This window comes from Chiroxiphia lanceolata, chromosome 2 (assembly GCF_009829145.1).
Source record: "Chiroxiphia lanceolata isolate bChiLan1 chromosome 2, bChiLan1.pri, whole genome shotgun sequence".
Lineage (NCBI taxonomy): Eukaryota > Metazoa > Chordata > Aves > Passeriformes > Pipridae > Chiroxiphia > Chiroxiphia lanceolata.
The window spans coordinates 91,558,648-91,575,188 of NC_045638.1; the positions used below are offsets into that span (position 1 = coordinate 91,558,648).

The 16,541-nt window shown below is 46.5% G+C and overlaps 1 protein-coding gene across 2 annotated transcripts; it reads right to left on the reverse strand.

Moving 5' to 3' along the window:
* Positions 1-3,798: 3,798 nt before the first annotated feature.
* On the reverse strand, positions 3,799-15,048 carry PEX5 (peroxisomal biogenesis factor 5). Of its 2 annotated transcripts, XM_032679839.1 has the most exons (16): positions 15,035-15,048; positions 14,535-14,738; positions 14,046-14,081; positions 13,736-13,868; positions 12,905-13,039; positions 11,767-11,872; positions 10,473-10,563; positions 9,989-10,105; positions 9,532-9,624; positions 9,238-9,357; positions 8,517-8,660; positions 6,322-6,392; positions 5,939-6,154; positions 5,634-5,799; positions 5,289-5,446; positions 3,799-4,925 (listed from the first exon to the last, which is right to left on the reverse strand). In XM_032679839.1, the coding sequence occupies exons 2-16, from the start codon at positions 14,682-14,684 to the stop codon at positions 4,724-4,726; spliced, it is 1,938 nt and encodes a 645-aa protein (XP_032535730.1). In that variant the 5' UTR covers positions 14,685-14,738; positions 15,035-15,048; the 3' UTR covers positions 3,799-4,723. The 2 variants fall into 2 exon arrangements, with proteins under 2 accessions (XP_032535730.1, XP_032535732.1); XM_032679841.1 differs by lacking the exons at positions 9,989-10,105; positions 15,035-15,048 and having other exon boundaries at positions 14,535-14,766.
* Between the last annotated feature and the right edge of the window lie 1,493 nt (positions 15,049-16,541).

Sequence of the window (16,541 nt, forward strand, 5' to 3'; positions counted from 1 at the left end):
GATTAAAAAAATAATAAAATCACACATAAACTGCACCTTCCCAGTTTCTGATAGCTTTTTTTTTTTTGTCTGGTAGTTTTGAACTCAAGGGAGCAGGACACTGGTTCCTTTGTTTTGGAGGAGTTTTTGTGGTTGGAGGGGGTAGTTGTTTGGGTTTTACACTCTTAGCAGTTGTTAGGGCTGGTAAAGTAATTTTTCATCACAAAGATGAAGTCTGTCTCACTTTTGTCTCTCAGACTTCTGTTTCTCAAACAAAACAGTCCCCAAAAATGCAACATAGGAACATGCAACTGGACCACAGAATCCCAAGCTGTGAACAGCCCACTCACAAAGTCAGACTAAAATGCATTTACTACCAAACCCTTGAGGGGCAACAAACAAACAAACAAACAAAAAAACCGACAGATCATCTGTCAATAACTGTTAGTTCAAAATGTCAGAAACGCAACCAGCTTGTTTTCTGGGTTGTATAATAAATGAATGTGTGGGTATCCATGGCATAGTTGCTAGCCTGGGCTCCACAAACACAAAGACCCGGATTAATTAGATGCTTAGTACCAGGGAGAAGCAGGGGTTTCACAGCACATTTGGCTGGGAAAGCCTCTCCAGCTCACAAAAGCTGCACGTTCAGAAAATGCATCCAGCATTTTGTTCCTTTCACGTTTGATTAGCAGATTGTGCTCCCAAACCCTTTAGTGTCCTGGTCCAAGCATGAATGTGACAGACACGGACCTGTCCTCGACTCAACACTAGGTGTCACTTCTGCTTAATAAATGCAACAGGGAAACGGAAAAGTTTCAAAATAAAACCCAACCCATCCGGCATCAGGTATTTTAGGGGACCTCTGTACCTATAACTCTTCCTAAAGTCATGGAGAGTTACAGAGTTTTAAAGTTTTACATACCTCAAATCAGGCATCCAAAAGCATCAGAAAATACCAGACAATACTTTGCCATACTAAGTACAGCAGTGACCTACAAAAAGTTTCTCTTTTGTAGGTGCAAAGGAACACCTCCCTCAGTGAACAAGGGACTACCTTATGGAGAAGCTGCCAGAGCCTGCTCTGACAAAGCAACCTGTCTTGCTGGCCTGTCTCTATTGCTGCTGTGCTGCTGCTGGTGGGGGAGCTGCTGTTCTGCTTTCAGTCCTTCCTTGCCTACCAAAAGATCTCTGAGCATCAGGGGCCAACTCTGAGGAGGAAAAAGAGGCATGTTGTTTATAGTCAGGGCCCCAAGGCAGGCTAGGGCATGAAGGAAACACTGGCAAGAATACAGTAAAAGCAGAAAAGATACAGAAGTGTGGGGTACAGAGGTAGGGAACAAACAGAACCATTTCATTTGCTATGCCTCACAGCACCTGAAATAGGAGACCACAAAAGAAGAGAAAGCAGGCTTAAAAAAAAAAAAAAAAACAAAAACTTTAGGTATTTAAACACAGTTCTTGTGTGCATCCACCCGACATCATAAAGACCAAAAGCACCACATGGTTTAAAAATGAAAAAGTCACAGGTAGAGTGTAAATTCACCAAAGGCTCTTAAACAAACATACTGATGCAACTTCTGGGTCAGGCAGTCTTTCAAACAGCAAATTCCTAGAGAATATGAGAGTAGCCACTATATGCTTGCCCTTATGCTCTTTCCATGAAGACCCACTTCAGGTTACCACCCCAAGAGCATTCCTCTAGAGAAGGACTGGTCCGAGCACTTTTCAGACAACTTTTCAGCACATACAGGCAAAAGAGGTAGGAGTCTGGGACCCAATACATGAGCTCAGGGGTTAACTCAAGAGAACTTGGAATTGTAAGGAGGCTCAGCAGCTCAGGATGAGGAAGCTGCAATGGTAAAGCAGAGTATACAATGACAGCACAACCACCTCCTTGAAAAGTATGGCAGCTAATGAGGAGCACAGTGGCTAGAAATATAAGGATCTCAAAGCACATTTTCATTTTCTGTCTGGATGTTAAGGTCAACACCAAGAGATTCTATGACTTACTGGGGCCTTAAGCAGCAAATAAATAAAACACTGAAGGAAGAAAAACAGCAGAAACATATCAAGAGGCACAGGTGGAAGAACACATACTGAACTATCCCATTTGACCACATGCTCAGGGCCCTATGAAAGATTAGCTTGTGCCCTGTAATCACCAATGATTTGGTAAAGGGTATACTGGAATCCCTCACAAGTTTTCAGTGGTGATAAGCCCTGCCACTGTTCTGGGCACTGGGAAAAGTACAAGAGGAGAAAATACAGAAAGCACAAAAATTGCAGAGTACGATCCTTTATAAGGCCCTCAGCTACCTGATTTACCATTAGGGTCAGGCCTGTTGTGAGCAGGGGGTTGGATTAGGGGCATCCAAACATCCCTCAGTGCCTTACCTTTCTGTGAATCTAAAATGCTCGGTACCTGCTACCCACCCCCACTGTACAACTGGGCTTGCTAACAGAAGACATGGATGTGGCTGGAAATGCAAACTAGGATCATGATACATACAGAGTCCCAGTTCAAGCTAGGTTTGGAGACCAGAGATGTGGTTGCAGAGTGTAGGCAAAAGGTGTGAATTGGAACCAGAATGCAGGTCCAATCAGTCAGCTGGTGTTCCTTGCATCAACACTCCTCCTCCAAAGACAGCTCTTAATAGGACAAGGTTAGAAACAATTTGGAAAAAGGCAGCTCAACTTTCACTCAGCCCTGGGAGATTAAATAGGGACTAGTGTCTAGCTGAAGATTCATCCTCAGCAAAGGTAGCACACATGCTGTGAGATGATTTAAGGTGGGAGGGGGAAAAAAAGTGAGAACTTATGGGAAAAGAAAACAAATGGTGACAGCCCACCCTAACTGCAGGGACAAGGGAGTGTGTGATAGGGAAGGATACCAAGCACCAAGTCAAAAGATTAAGCCAAATGGCAAGGGTAATTGAGGCAACTAGGAAACTAAGGAAAGGAGAAGCATTAATGAAACCTGAGGATGAGAAAAAGGAAAGGTCAAGCAGTTATAATGTGAGTGTGAACAGAGAGGAATGTGGTGGAGCAAAGAGGCAAAGGAAATCAGTGGTGAGAGAGACAGCAGAGAACAGGGGAAGGGAAAACACCTGGACAGCAGGTGAGGCATAGCATAGGTGCAAATGCCTTCTTTCACTTAGCAGAGAAGAATCTGACAGAAAGACTGAGATCAGTAAAAACCAAAAGACACATCTCTGACCAGGAGCAGCGTGGGTGAGCAAGACGCAAAAGTAGTGTTTCCTTTCCTTTTAGGCTGCACAAGCAGCAAGTTGTTTTGTCTGCATTACAGCAATCTCAGACCAGTGCAGGTAGGTCTTGGAGAACACAGGGCTGGATGGGAGACAGTGGGGAAACTAAAGCTCAGAAAACATACAGCAAGAACTATTCCCTGCACAGACTTCCTGCTCCTGACTGTTACAGTATCAAGAGAAAACCAAGCCTGAGAGGTAGAGGTGTGAAGAAACAGGTGCCCGGAGGAAGAGAAAGGGTTGGTCCTCCCTGTGAAAGCCCCCAGCCTTGACTACTGCAGCAGTCAGGTTCCATAAACAGGTGATAAAATGTAACACAACCTCCCTCACTGCAGATGGCCAGAAGAAATAAAAAAAAGTGTGTCACTGACCTCTAAACCTAAGTAAGGAAAAAGAGCTGTTGGCACAGGGAAGCTCTTCTGCTGGCTCACTGAACTGAAGCCTGGGGCTACAGCAAAATGAGGTCCTTTAAGCTTCATTTGGATAAACTATCCAAAAAACAAAACCTGGGTCAAAAAGGGGGACAGAAACTGAGAGAGATTCTAATCTATCTTTTGAAAACCAGTGGGCTTATACCTTTATTATACAAAATACTTTACAATTAAAAAACATTTTCCCCAATAGAATCATATACAGATATTTATAATTAACAAGATTCAGTTACACACAAGATGGGAAACTTCTGCACAAAGGAAAACAATGACAGGTGAGCAAGAGAAAATTAAGACTTGACCCCTTTCCCCACCATATTCTGGGAGGAGAGGTTACATTTTAGACTTTTATTCCTATCACAATCTCTCAAGCCTGAACTCTGGGATCTCCTCTTACCCTAACAGGGTAAGGACCTCCACCCGTGTCCCTAGCATAAGTAAATACTCTTGTCTTTAAAGGTTCATGAAGAGACACTGAGAAACTAGCATCTGTCTGTACCATGAAGTTACCAGTGGCCAGAAAAGGGGACTACTGCCCCAGTTTTCCCTAGCAACCCATATATACATACATGCAAGCAAATACATGGGGAAGCATGCTCAAAACCCAGAATTTTTCACCCTTTCACCAAATGGCAATCCCACCCCACCCAAGCAACCTGCACTCAAAATACATCCTTGCAGGCAGTCTCTGCAGAATGGCTATCACAAAGTCTCATGGCCAAGCTGGGCATTACTGCAAATGCAGTCTGGCAAGAGGGCTGGATGTTGCTATCTTCCCCATGTTGATGATCTCTATACCAGCAAAGTGTCAGTCAGTCAAGGAGGTGATAACGTGAATCACCCAGAGATGCTCAAGCCACAACAGACAGGTTGCAAAAGTTGCACACTTCAAAAGGGGGACCTTGAAAAAAAAAACAGTTGCCAATGATCTGCCCTACCAGGGCAAAGATGTGTGTGAACCCTTGTGAACATTTTCTCTCTAAGAAAGGTCACTCATTGCTGGGCTGGGCCAACCCTGCACTCACAGAGGAGCCCATCCCAGAGTCACTGCTGGAGGCCAAATGCCTGAAGCAATGTGGGAAGATCTCGGGCATCAGCTGCCCCATACAGGTCACTCTGCCCCAGCATGGAGAGGGCCATGCGGAGGGTGCTCCAGATGTTGTCAGACATAGCTCCTTGCTGCCCCCGCGGACCTCGGCTCTTCTGCTGCATGTGCAAGGCCTCTAAGAAGTGCTCCACAGCCTCACTGTCAACATGAGAACACACACATGCTTAGTGGAAAAGATGGTACATCTCATACTCCCTCTCCCATTTGCTTCTAAAGTATTTCCCCTCCAAAACAGTTTCCTCCTCTTCACCAGATCCTGCCCCGCTCCAGAACCAGAGGTCCCCCTTTTCTCTCTAAAAGAATCTGAAGTCCAGATGGCCTCTACTCCAACTGTAACTGTGTGACACTTTGATTTCAGGGCAGAGTCCACACACCTGCTCTGCTCTCCTATGCCAAGAGGCACAGCCAGTGTGGCACTGTCCTAGTAATCTATTGCAGCCTGTCTCCCACAAACACATGCAAACTCCTGGGTCACAGCACATCTGCCCATCCTGTGCTCACCGGTGGGCGCCTAAGTTGATGCAACTGATGCCCAAGTTGTAACGAGATCGGATGTATCCTGGCTGGAGCTCCAGTGCCCGACGATACGCAGCCACAGCTTCTTCACTCCGATTCCCATTGGCCAGGGTGGCACCAAGCTTGTTCCACAGAAGATGGTCCTGGAGGAACGAGCAGAGAGAAGGGACTGACATGAACTGGATGTCTTTAAGCTTTAAGCTTTCCTTCCCCGTGTGTCTGTCTTATTCCTCCAATATGTACTCCAAATATGTACCTCTCATACACAGAGCACCTCCACCCAAGCCTTCACCCATAAACCTCCGGCATCCACAGTCTGCCCTTTCTTACGTTGGGGCGCACACTGAGTGCAGCACTGAAGCAATCCACAGCCTTCTCGTACTCGCCACTGAGGTTGAAAAGGACACCCAGGCCACACTGAACATCAGGATCCACAGTTGAGGGGTTGCTGCGCACAGCTGCTAAGAAGAGCTCTTTCACCTCCATGAACAGCGAGCTGGAAAAGCACAGAACAGGATGCTGGTGTACTGTGGAGAGAGCTGGCCTGGGGTTCCTCACTCTGTTCCTGCCTGGACCAGCCCGAGCCCTCCAAGAAGCCTGTCAGCTGAAGGCTGAAATTTGTCACCCTAACTCACTCAGACAGCAGGGAACCTAGGACGCGCTTGGAAGGCCCCAGGTTTGTCCCCGAGACACTCTCCTCTGGTTCCTTCTCCAGCAGGTGGGCATAGTCCGGCTTATGGCGTAGCCAGTCCCGCAGGGTCTCACATGCCTGCTTCTGCAAGGACTCATTGGTGAAGCTGACTGCTAAAGCCATAAGTGCTGTGAGGTTCCCAGGCTGCAGTTCCAAGCACCTGTAGGTCAAAGAAAGAGAAGTGAATACAATATTATCAGTCCAGGAGACACCCAGATACAGGAGGTAACACAGCCGAGACAGAGTACACCATGAGAACCATATGGTCCTTGTGGCACCACACACAAGACAAGGAGCCATGCTCAGGAGCACTTCTGCAACACTCACTGTCTGAGGGCACTGATTGCCAAAAGCTCCTGTTCATTCTCTGCTTGGGTAGTTCCCAGATATTGCCAGGCCTGGGGAAGATAAAGACGTATAAAGTCCAACTCACAGAGAAAAAGATCAGCCAATAAGCCACAGACACAGAGATTAAATCCACCATATTATCCTACACATTTTTAAAGTGAAGCCAAATATATCAAAATATACACATTAACCACAGGTATAAGTTCCTCTCAAAAGATACACAGATGTCATGGTACATAGGTCCTCAAGGCCAACAAAATTGGCATTGTTATAGTGAAAAGAAGTGAATGTCTACCTGGAAATCTATCATAAAGCAACTGTTGGCAGTTTTACACTTAAATCACAGAATCTCCACTTTTAACTTCTAACTGTGGTCAAACTGCAGAGGGAGGAGGAAAATGCCGATCTCTTATTTCCCAAGAACAACACAGCATAGCAGCAGTGCTAACAATAGGAAGACCCCCGAGGCAGGCAGCTGTATGTACTTGTGCAGTGGTCCACTAGCAAGTGACAATCTTGGAGAGTTGACTATCAGACCTGAAAGTAGAAGCACCGTTATTTTACTGAATTTTCAATCATCGTGACACCAGTACATGAAAATGACTTCCATCTCCCGGCAGGTGACATAGGGAATATTTAACTAAGGCACTAAATCCAAAGCACGTGTTTTATGTACACTTTATGCTGATGTCCACACCCCTGGATTCAAAATAGGCTACACAGCTGGTGGGACTGTCAGCACAAAGTACCTGCTTTTGGAACATAAGTCACAAAATGCAGCATCCACTGCGTCACAGAAGGAAATTGTTTCATTAGCAAAGACCCAGAAACGCTGTACAAGCCACCACAAGCAGAAGGTAATCTACTGCCTTGAATTTCTAATGCCTCACCATACAGCTTGCTGCAACTCAAGAAGTGCTGACCACACAACTGCATAGTGTTCTGCCAGCAGAAGAGCTGAGATTCAAGGTAAAGTTGTGACTTGGACCAAAGCAAACCTGACATTTCCTTCAGAGCAATTGTTCATGTCTATTTGATCACAGTACCATTTGTGAAGTCTTGACTTCTGTACTTTTTGCAGTCACATAGAAGAATTCAGAATGTTTTCAATACAGCCAGCCAGAACTGGACCAAGATTTCTTCCCCTAAGGTTTCTACTAGCTCTCCATCATGCTCAGCCTGCAGCCCACACTGCCTATGAGAAGAAAGCGACAGTTCTAAAAGAGCATTAATAATGCCTTTTGACCACCTTAAAGCTAAAGCTGATTTTCAAACCTTCTACTTCAAACCTTCAAACCTACTTTTCACCTACTCCCAGTATCCTAAAAAGACAAATGTCTATTCCCCGAAGGCAAGAACCTCTGTTCCAAGGTGTCACTCATCTAAGTCTCAGAAGAAACAAATTATGTATGTCCAATCACATACAATTAGCAGGGCTTGAATTAGACACACAGATAATTCAGCGGCCCCGAGTCCTTGAGGCAGACACTCCAGAAACAGACAATACAAGTGTATTTGCATTCTTCCTCCTGAGAACATCCATGTTCTGTACCTCTGGAGAAAGGCACACAGACTATTCCATTTCTCGATTCATCCTGCAGAAGCTGAAATGATTTATGGAAAAAAGTATTCACTGAATTTGGAGCTGGAAATCTGTCTTCAGTGTAAAAATCATTCTTTGGCCCACAAATTCAAATGAAGACTGTGCAGACACCCAAGCCATCTCTCTCAACAGTTTTGGGTTACATCTTCTCCCAGCATCTAGATGAAAGTCTTAGTCAGAACCCCAAATCTAATGCGCTGCTCAGAATTAGACTTCAGTACAAATACTGAAAGCAGTTATCTGCCATAAGCATCTCTAATCTTACAATGCCAATAAAGACTTTCACAGAAGCAACTTAAGAGACGAGAATTTGTCTTGGCTCCATGTGCAGTATCATGTGCTACAAAGATTTTAGAGCTCTGGGCCAGAGCCTTTGTGTTTCCTCTAACTGACCTTAAGTCATAAACCTCCTTTGCTCACAGCCCCCCCCAGGGATCCACATATATCAGCTACAAACCCAGAGCCACAAAAAAATGAGGTGTTTTCATACATCCTGCACAGCTCCTAACACTGAAGTGAGTTTTCTACACTCACCCTGACACCTCTGCCTGTTACCTCCACTGTCACTCACCTCCATATGATCTGGCTTCTGTTGCACTGCAGCCTCAAAGAGCAAGACAGCATTGGGGAGGTCACCTTCCTCTAAGCGCTTCCGCCCCTCTTCAAATGCATCTGGGTGATCTCTCATGGGATTATCTTCCTCAAACTGGTAACCCTAGCAGGGAAGACAGACAAGGCTAATGCTAGGAGACAGGCTTAGGGAGAAGAGCACTCTCTAAAGCACAGCACAATCTAGTCTTGTTGCATCAGGAACAATCAAACTGCAGACCAGCTAGCATCTCGTCCTCATTGCTAATTTGCAGCAAATCAGAGAAGAATGGTTCTTCTTCCTGCCTGCTCTGCGCTGAAAAATTCTCCCAAACCAGACCTGGAACAAGTTGCCACAGAGACGAAACATTTGGTATGGATCTTATCCGCTTGGGAGGGGTGGGGAGAGGGGCATGGACAGGGTCAGGGTCCACAACACTTGTACCCATTGCATAGAATCCCTGCATTCACTGGTATTTGGTGTTGTACAAGAACCACACAGCATTTGCAGACAAGCCTAAGTGAAAACAACATTTAACTCCTAGCTGATCTGGGATGAGAGTTAAGTAACGGTAAAAGACCAGTGTGAGGAGTCCTATCAGCATTTAGGGTCTGTGGAGTTCACATGTGAGCCAGACACACTGCCAGCCTCCTCAAGGCATCCTATCACAGTGCTAGGGCTGAGAGACCCTCTTCTCCATTACCTTGTCATATGATGAGGAGCTGAGGTCTTCATAATCAGAGAGCCAAGGGTGAGCCTCTGCATCCCTCTTGGCCATCTCCTCACACTCTGCCTGGAGTTTGTCCCAGAAGTCCACATCTGACTGAAGGGAGAACAGAATGTGACTAGAGTAACTCAACCATAAACTCAGATCTATACATGCCGGAGAACTCCCTCTAAAAGGCCTCCAGCCCTCCTCATAGCATGCAAAGGAGAGAGGTAACCCTACTATGGGCACTCAGTTGGCACCCCAGCCCTCCTCTTCAGTCAGTTTTACCTCCACAGCAGCCTTTGCCTGCTCAAATTCCGTATCAAGAGTTGACATGTTCCCAGATCGCGCAAATTGATCCACCCAGGCATCGGATGCCCCCTGGGAGTTCGGAAACAGAAACACACTTTTCTTTTTAGAATTTGGCTACCTTAGGGCACATCCCAAAACAGCAGGAGGGTATGTGACAACCCTTCCTCCCCATCAGTAAGAACTGATGGCCTATAAAGTGGAAAAGAGTTCATCTGAATTTCCTCTTCCTCCCAGATGCTATGGGAGATGAGAAAACAAGCTGTCCACAAACATTCCCAGCTTCTGGCTAGACTCTGCTAAGAGCCCAACAGCCCCTCCCTTGTCTCCCTCAGCATTGCTGAGAATTGGATTTGCCATTCTCCCTTGCTCCCAGACTGTGGTACTGTGGCAAAAAGCTTTCTTCCTTCAGAGCATACAGGCCTGGGGCTCCTACCTGCTGCTGCATAAACTCAGCTGCCCATTGCTCTGCCTGATCTTGGTCTCTGTGGGTCACCTGATTAGCTTCGATCGATACCCTCCCATCTCCGATCTGGCGGACAAACTTTAGGAACTGCAGCAGAGAAATGAAACAAGGGTGGAGCTGGGCAGATGTTGTGCCAACAAGCCCTCTGCCTGTGCCCCCCTCCTTCACTAAGAGGGCTTCTCTCTGCAAAGTGAGTACAAAAGGCCCAGAAAGGTGGGGAGGAGAGTCGTGTTGTAGAGGTGGATAATATCTAAAAGTGGATTGTAGGATTCAACTTCCAGGAACCAGGGAAGAAATGGAAATATGGGACAACAGGAGGCTTTATTCTTTTGCTGTCTTCACCCCTCTCAATTCCACACACCCCTTACTCACAGTACTATAACTACTACCAATTATAAAATTACTAATTCATAGTAATAATTCATCTCTCAGCCCAAATCAGGAGCTTTCTCACCTCAGTGTTCTTGAGTTTTGGATCGTCCACTTTAGAGAGGAAATCAGTAACAGTTTTCTTAAGATCTTCCTCAGGTTGATATTCCTCATACCTGTGTTCAGAGGCAGTAAAAGGGAAAGAGGTGGCCTGATAATGAAAGCAAACTCTTTCATTAACCACAGTGTACACAACGGGTCAGACAACAGTACTGAGGGATACAACCCCTCCTCAAAGATTCTGGGGTTTTCCTATGTGATTCAGTACCACTATCCATCTGTAAAAATTCAAAATTAGTCCTAAGTTAACTGTGCGAGTAACTTACACAAACAGTATCAGAATTAAACAATCACAGAGTCAGCACAGTTCTGCAGAGCAGTCTGGATTCCCTGGCAAGCTCTCATGCTATCAGACACTGCAAGTTTTAGCACTACCAAAAACAAGGTCATATATCTAGGAACAAAGAAAGTAGGTCATGCCCGTTGAAGAGGAAAACAGTGTCTTGGAAAAGCATCAGCTCCACAGAGGACTGAGGGCTCACAGTAAGTACACAACTCAATATGTTGTCTGGTTTACAGCAGGATAGGACCAGTTCTAGGTGTTACCACTTGGGGAAGTCTTTGGAACTGGTGGCAATAACTCAGGAATGTCCATTATTTGCAGAAAGGTGTCAGGAAAGGCATGAGCTGAGAGGAAGGAGAATCCAAATACACAAAATGTCTTTTAGGAAAAGATCTAAGAGGCCCAAATTGCTTGTGTGTGTTTTGCTTCTTTAATTGAAAAATTTGACTGTACTCAACAGGTACCTACAGAGACATGATCCGAAGTAGTAGACCGTTCTTTTATCTACCAGAAAAAAACACACTGAAATAATATCTAGACAGTTGAATCCAGAAACATGTTGAGGAAAGGCTGGAAGTGGTTTGTCAGATAGTGAGAATAAAGTGATGAATGTTTACAACTAGAAGAGTCTAGTACTTGAAATCTCTAAATCTAAAAAAGCATCTGTTGTTAAAAAAAATTTCCTGAGCTCACTCCTGAAATCACTATAAAGAGCTTTGCATTAGGCATGAGATTGAGCTAGCCTACACAATCAAAGTATCTTCCTAGAACTAGAGAACAGAAAAGCTGGAACCTCTTCAAAACTTCAGTCTCCAAGTATGGTTTCCTCTTCTCTCTGAAACCAAAGGCCTGAGAACATCATTTTAGGTTAAAAGACTCAAAAGCATTCAGGCCATAGCAGACTTGTATCATCTATCCAAACTTCACTGACACAAGTACCTAGCAGCAACAGCTAGCCTTGAAAAGTCAGACTCACCATTTATCTGCCAAAGACTGATCTTCTGATTCCCCAAGCCACAGTTTCTCCTCTGACTGCTCTAGGTATTCTTCTGCCCACTTGGCAGGAGACACAGACAGTGGATCTGCACAGGACATCAGGAGGAACAGGGAGAAAAGTAAGACCGGCAGACCACTACACCTTTGTTTCTATTTGCTAATTCTGTATTTGTTTATTCTGATCTCAAAATCAAGCCTTAGGTTCAGACAGTGTATTAATACAGATGCCACTGTAGTGAGAATAAACTTACGATTTTCTGCTTTAATATCACAATTTATTCATCTGCTCTCTGTGCAATACTATGTAGATCAAGAAAATTAGCAATGCATTACAAGTCTCTGTCAAAAGCAGAGCCTACAAAGCACTAGGTTTTCAACAGGACTTTCTCAAAGACCTTCATAAATGCCAATTTATATTCCCAGAAAAATAAAGACTGAGGGTCAAGGAATGGGACTACCCAGTTTTCTACAGTGGCAACCCCAGGAGAATAGAATAGGATCTATTTAAATCTTACTCATAATTTCCAGATTAGGACATGGATGGTAGTAGGATCCTATTCCAGACACAGTTCTATACACAATGCAGAATGGTTTTTCAGATAAAGCACTGGCTTGCTTTAAATAAGAAGGTTAACTTTTGGGCCGGAAACATTCACTTCGCACATTTCCAGGGTGTAACTCCCCTCTACCTCCATTTAACTGACACAAAATATTGGCCAAAGATTCACCTTTGTACCAAAGAAAAACTTAGCCTTAAGAGAGGAAATTAGAGAACATGAAAGCAAGAAGCAGTACCAAACCATCTCCAACTTGCATCAGTTGAATCACAGTTTTTATAAAAGCAGTTTAGAGTGCTTCTCCTAAGTTCTCCAAGTAATCTAAGATAAAACCAAAAGACCCTTACACCTAAATAAAGGCTTCCACACCACACTGTTCACAATTTGGCTAAGCCATCACAAAGCAGCTTCCCTACCCGCCACCCCATTAAAGCTGCTACAGGAAACAATGACTGCTGGGCCCAAAGCAAGACTCCCAGTTTCACATTCAGTAACTCTTCACTATACACAGGCATGTGACTGACATTCATCTTGACAGTAATTCCAAAAGGGACACTTCACCTGTCACTTCAGCAATGAACTCCTGTGACCAGTCAGCCTCATTGTAATCTGAAGAGACATCACCAGTGCTATCTGTTGCAGCCAAGAATTCCTGGGTCCAGTTTTCAGACAGTGCCAGGGCTGCCACACCTGGAGCTACATGAAGAAAAGAAATGGAAGTGAGGATTGCAGCACTCAAAGGCATCATTTAAGTGTTCCAGGCTGGCCCTCATCACCTCTGACCTTTCCCCTTCTCTTTGTTAGAATAAAATCACAGAAATATTCCACTTGGAAAGAATCTGCGGAGGTTGCTAGTTTTCTCATAGCAGATTAACACTAAAGCTAGAGATCAGGTTGCCCAGGGCATTCATCAGGTAACTTCTGAACTTGTCCAAGGCTGGCAACTCCCCAGCCTCCCCAGGTACCTGTTCCAGTACTGAACTGTCCCCTCCAAGGGAAGAAATGTTTCCATACACCTACTCAGTTTCTCTTTCCACAAGTTGGATCCATTTCCCCTTGTCCTTCTCCTGTCTACCGCTGTGAAGATCCTGACCATGGCTGCTGAAGACAGCAATGAGATATTCCACCCCCCTGCCCCTTAGACTCTTCCCTAGGTTAAACATGTCCAGTTCCCTCAGCCTTTCCTCTTCCAACATGTATTCCTGCTCCTGAATACTCTACTGATCTCCACTGAACTTGTTCCACTAGCTCAGTGTACTGAGAAGCCCAATCTCAAAACTATACTCCAGATACAATCTCACAAGTGCTGAGTAGACGAGAACCACACTGCTAGGAGCTTAACCATAACACCAAGATCTTTTCCAGACCTCTACCTACTCCATCTCCCCTCACCTCGCTGAGGGGCCTGCCGGAAGCTTGACTGTTCAATCTCTTGCATCTCAGCCAACAGGTCATCCATCTTAAAGGTCTGGGGTGCACGGGATAGTAAAGGGCCATTCTGTGCTTGCAGAAACTCTCCAACCAGCTGCCAAAGACAGAAATGGATTACAAACGTTGCATAGAAGATGAACAGACAGATCCATGGAGCATGAGAGAAAGAAGTGGGCTTGTCAGAACAAAATACTAGCATCAGGTAGGGCAAAAAAATAACAAAGAGTGTTGATGAGAAAAGCTATAAGGAGATTAATTAATCTGTTCTTACCTCATCTTCGGTGGCCACTCCCAGTGGTTTGGATACCTGCAGGGAACAGTGGGCAATTGTGTCAACAGTTTTGATCCCATACCCCCCTCCACACACACACTGTGACCCAAATAGATTATATCTTCCTCTTCCTTCAGCTTAGGCTGTCAACATTTTCTTGCATTAGCTGCCTGCTAAAGCTAAAGCAGCAGGAACACTTTGAGGGATTCTGTCCAACCCCCCTCCCACCACTGTCTGGCTTAAGACGGTGACAGCAAGATATACGGCTCACCACAGCCACCAGCATCCCCTGAGCGCCCACAAACATGCCCTCACCCCACAGCCCTGTGCCGGGGGACCCCGCGGCCTCTTTCCTCAGAAAAATGTCCCACTGCCCCTTTGTGCAGGGACAGTTCCGGCGCAGTGCTCACCCCGCGGCCGCCTTCGCAGCCCACCCCCGACCCGAGCCGACCGACCCAGCCCCAGCCCAGCAAGCGGAGCAACACTCACGGCTGTGGCTTCGGTAGCCCCGGGGGGCCAGGCCAGCGGGCCCTGCAGCCCTTCCTGCCGCAGGGCTTTGTCCTGCGTGAAGTGCCCCGCCAGCTTCATCAGGGGGTTGGAGCCCCCGCACTCCGGCTCCACCAGCTCCCTCATGGCCATGGCGCCGCGCAGCGAGGAAGGGAGGGTCGGCGCCGAACGCCGCCGCGCCTGCACCTGGCACCGGGGCGGCACAGACACCGAGTGAGCGCCGGGCGAAGCGACCTGCTGACCCCGACCCGACCGCAACCCGCCAGCGCCGCCCGCCCCGCGGGCCCGGCCCGGGAGAGGACGGACACCCGCTCGCCAGGACGGCAAGGCCGTGGCGCCCGCCCCCAGCCCCGCGCCCCCACTCGCCCCTCCCTCCCACCGCCCGGGACCCCTGTCCTGTCCCGCCCCGTCCCGTCCCCGCCCGCCCCGCGCCGGCGGCAGCGCCGGGACGGGCCGCGGGGCTCCCCCCGCCAGCTCCGCACCTGGGGCCGCCGGGGCGCGCACGGCTCGCGCGGAGGGGCGGGGCCAGCCCTTAAAGGGACACGCACCGGGGCGCCTTAAAGGGGCAGAGTCCCACGGGCTGCACCGCCCGCGTCACCGCCCCTGCCACCGCCCCTGTCACCGCCCCTGTCACCGCCTCTGTCACCGCCCCTGCCACCGCATATGTCCGCGAATACAACGAGATGTATATGGTATGTATATCTGAGATATACATGTATCTGTATGTACAAGACGTATATGCTATGTATATATGAGATATGTATGTGTGTGTATATATATACGAGGTATGTATATGGCATGATTATCTGAGATATGGATGTATATGTATATACAAGCTATATATATGCTATGTACCATATGCATCTTCTGTATTTGCAAATATATGTACATATATATATATATTCATATCTATTTTTTCAACGAGATGGATATGGTACGTACCTGTATATAATTGCATATATACATAAATGAACGTATACTGTATTAGAACACGCTCATCCAGCTGATGGACTAATAGTTTGCTCTGGAATCACTAAAATGTTGCAACTGGCAGCCACAGGTCAAAAGTGCCTGCATTTGACTGAAAAGTATGTGATAGTTTCAGATAAGCCATAGAAACGCCAACTCCTTTACAGCCTTGATCCTTCTACACGCGTGATTCCACAGGAGGGTCAAACCATCAGGAAAATCAGAGGTCATTTGTGTATAGCCTCTAAAAGAATGGGAAAAGCACAAGGAGGGGTTTGCATGATGTGTACTGCCTCCCGTTACATTAGGGTACTAGAAATAAATTGTTTACAGAGTCAAATCCCATCTTCTCCTTTTCAAAGGACCCTGCATGGTCCTCTCCAGATTTGCCAGGTGCAGTTCATCTGTCCAAACACTGACATCTGGTGCTGGTTTAGACACAGTTCTTTGGCCGTAGGTCTTCTTGACTGCTCTGCTTACAGCTTTGAAACACATGTGACATCTATAGCCAGTTCTGTGCTAGCAAGCAGTATGGCTCAACAGGAGCAAATCTTTAAAGTTATGAGCTGGGGCTGAAAATACAACATCCACACCCAACAGGTTTGGGGAGGTGTCTCCTATGTGCAGCACACTATCTTAGCACCACCTAAAAGGAATCCTGTTTGCACACTGAGACTGTTCTGCAGCACGAGCACAAACCCAGCAAGCAGGGATTACTGAAAGATTCGTTTTGAAAGACCACATCAGACACCCATTCAGGCACAGACGTGGAAGTGCCCTACATCTGACAGGTAGCTGCATTAAGGTGGGGATGCTTGAAAAGCCATTTACATAACTACTCTTACACATGGAGACCAAGTTGCACACGCGATGTAACACGGGCACAACACATTCCACTCCTCCAGATGTCTGCCCTATCGTCTGCCCTTCCTGTAAGTTGTAGTCATTCTAGGACTGTGAGTGCACTAACCCGACCCTTCCAGAATGAACCCCCTGGAAGGACAAAGCAAGGCTCGCCCC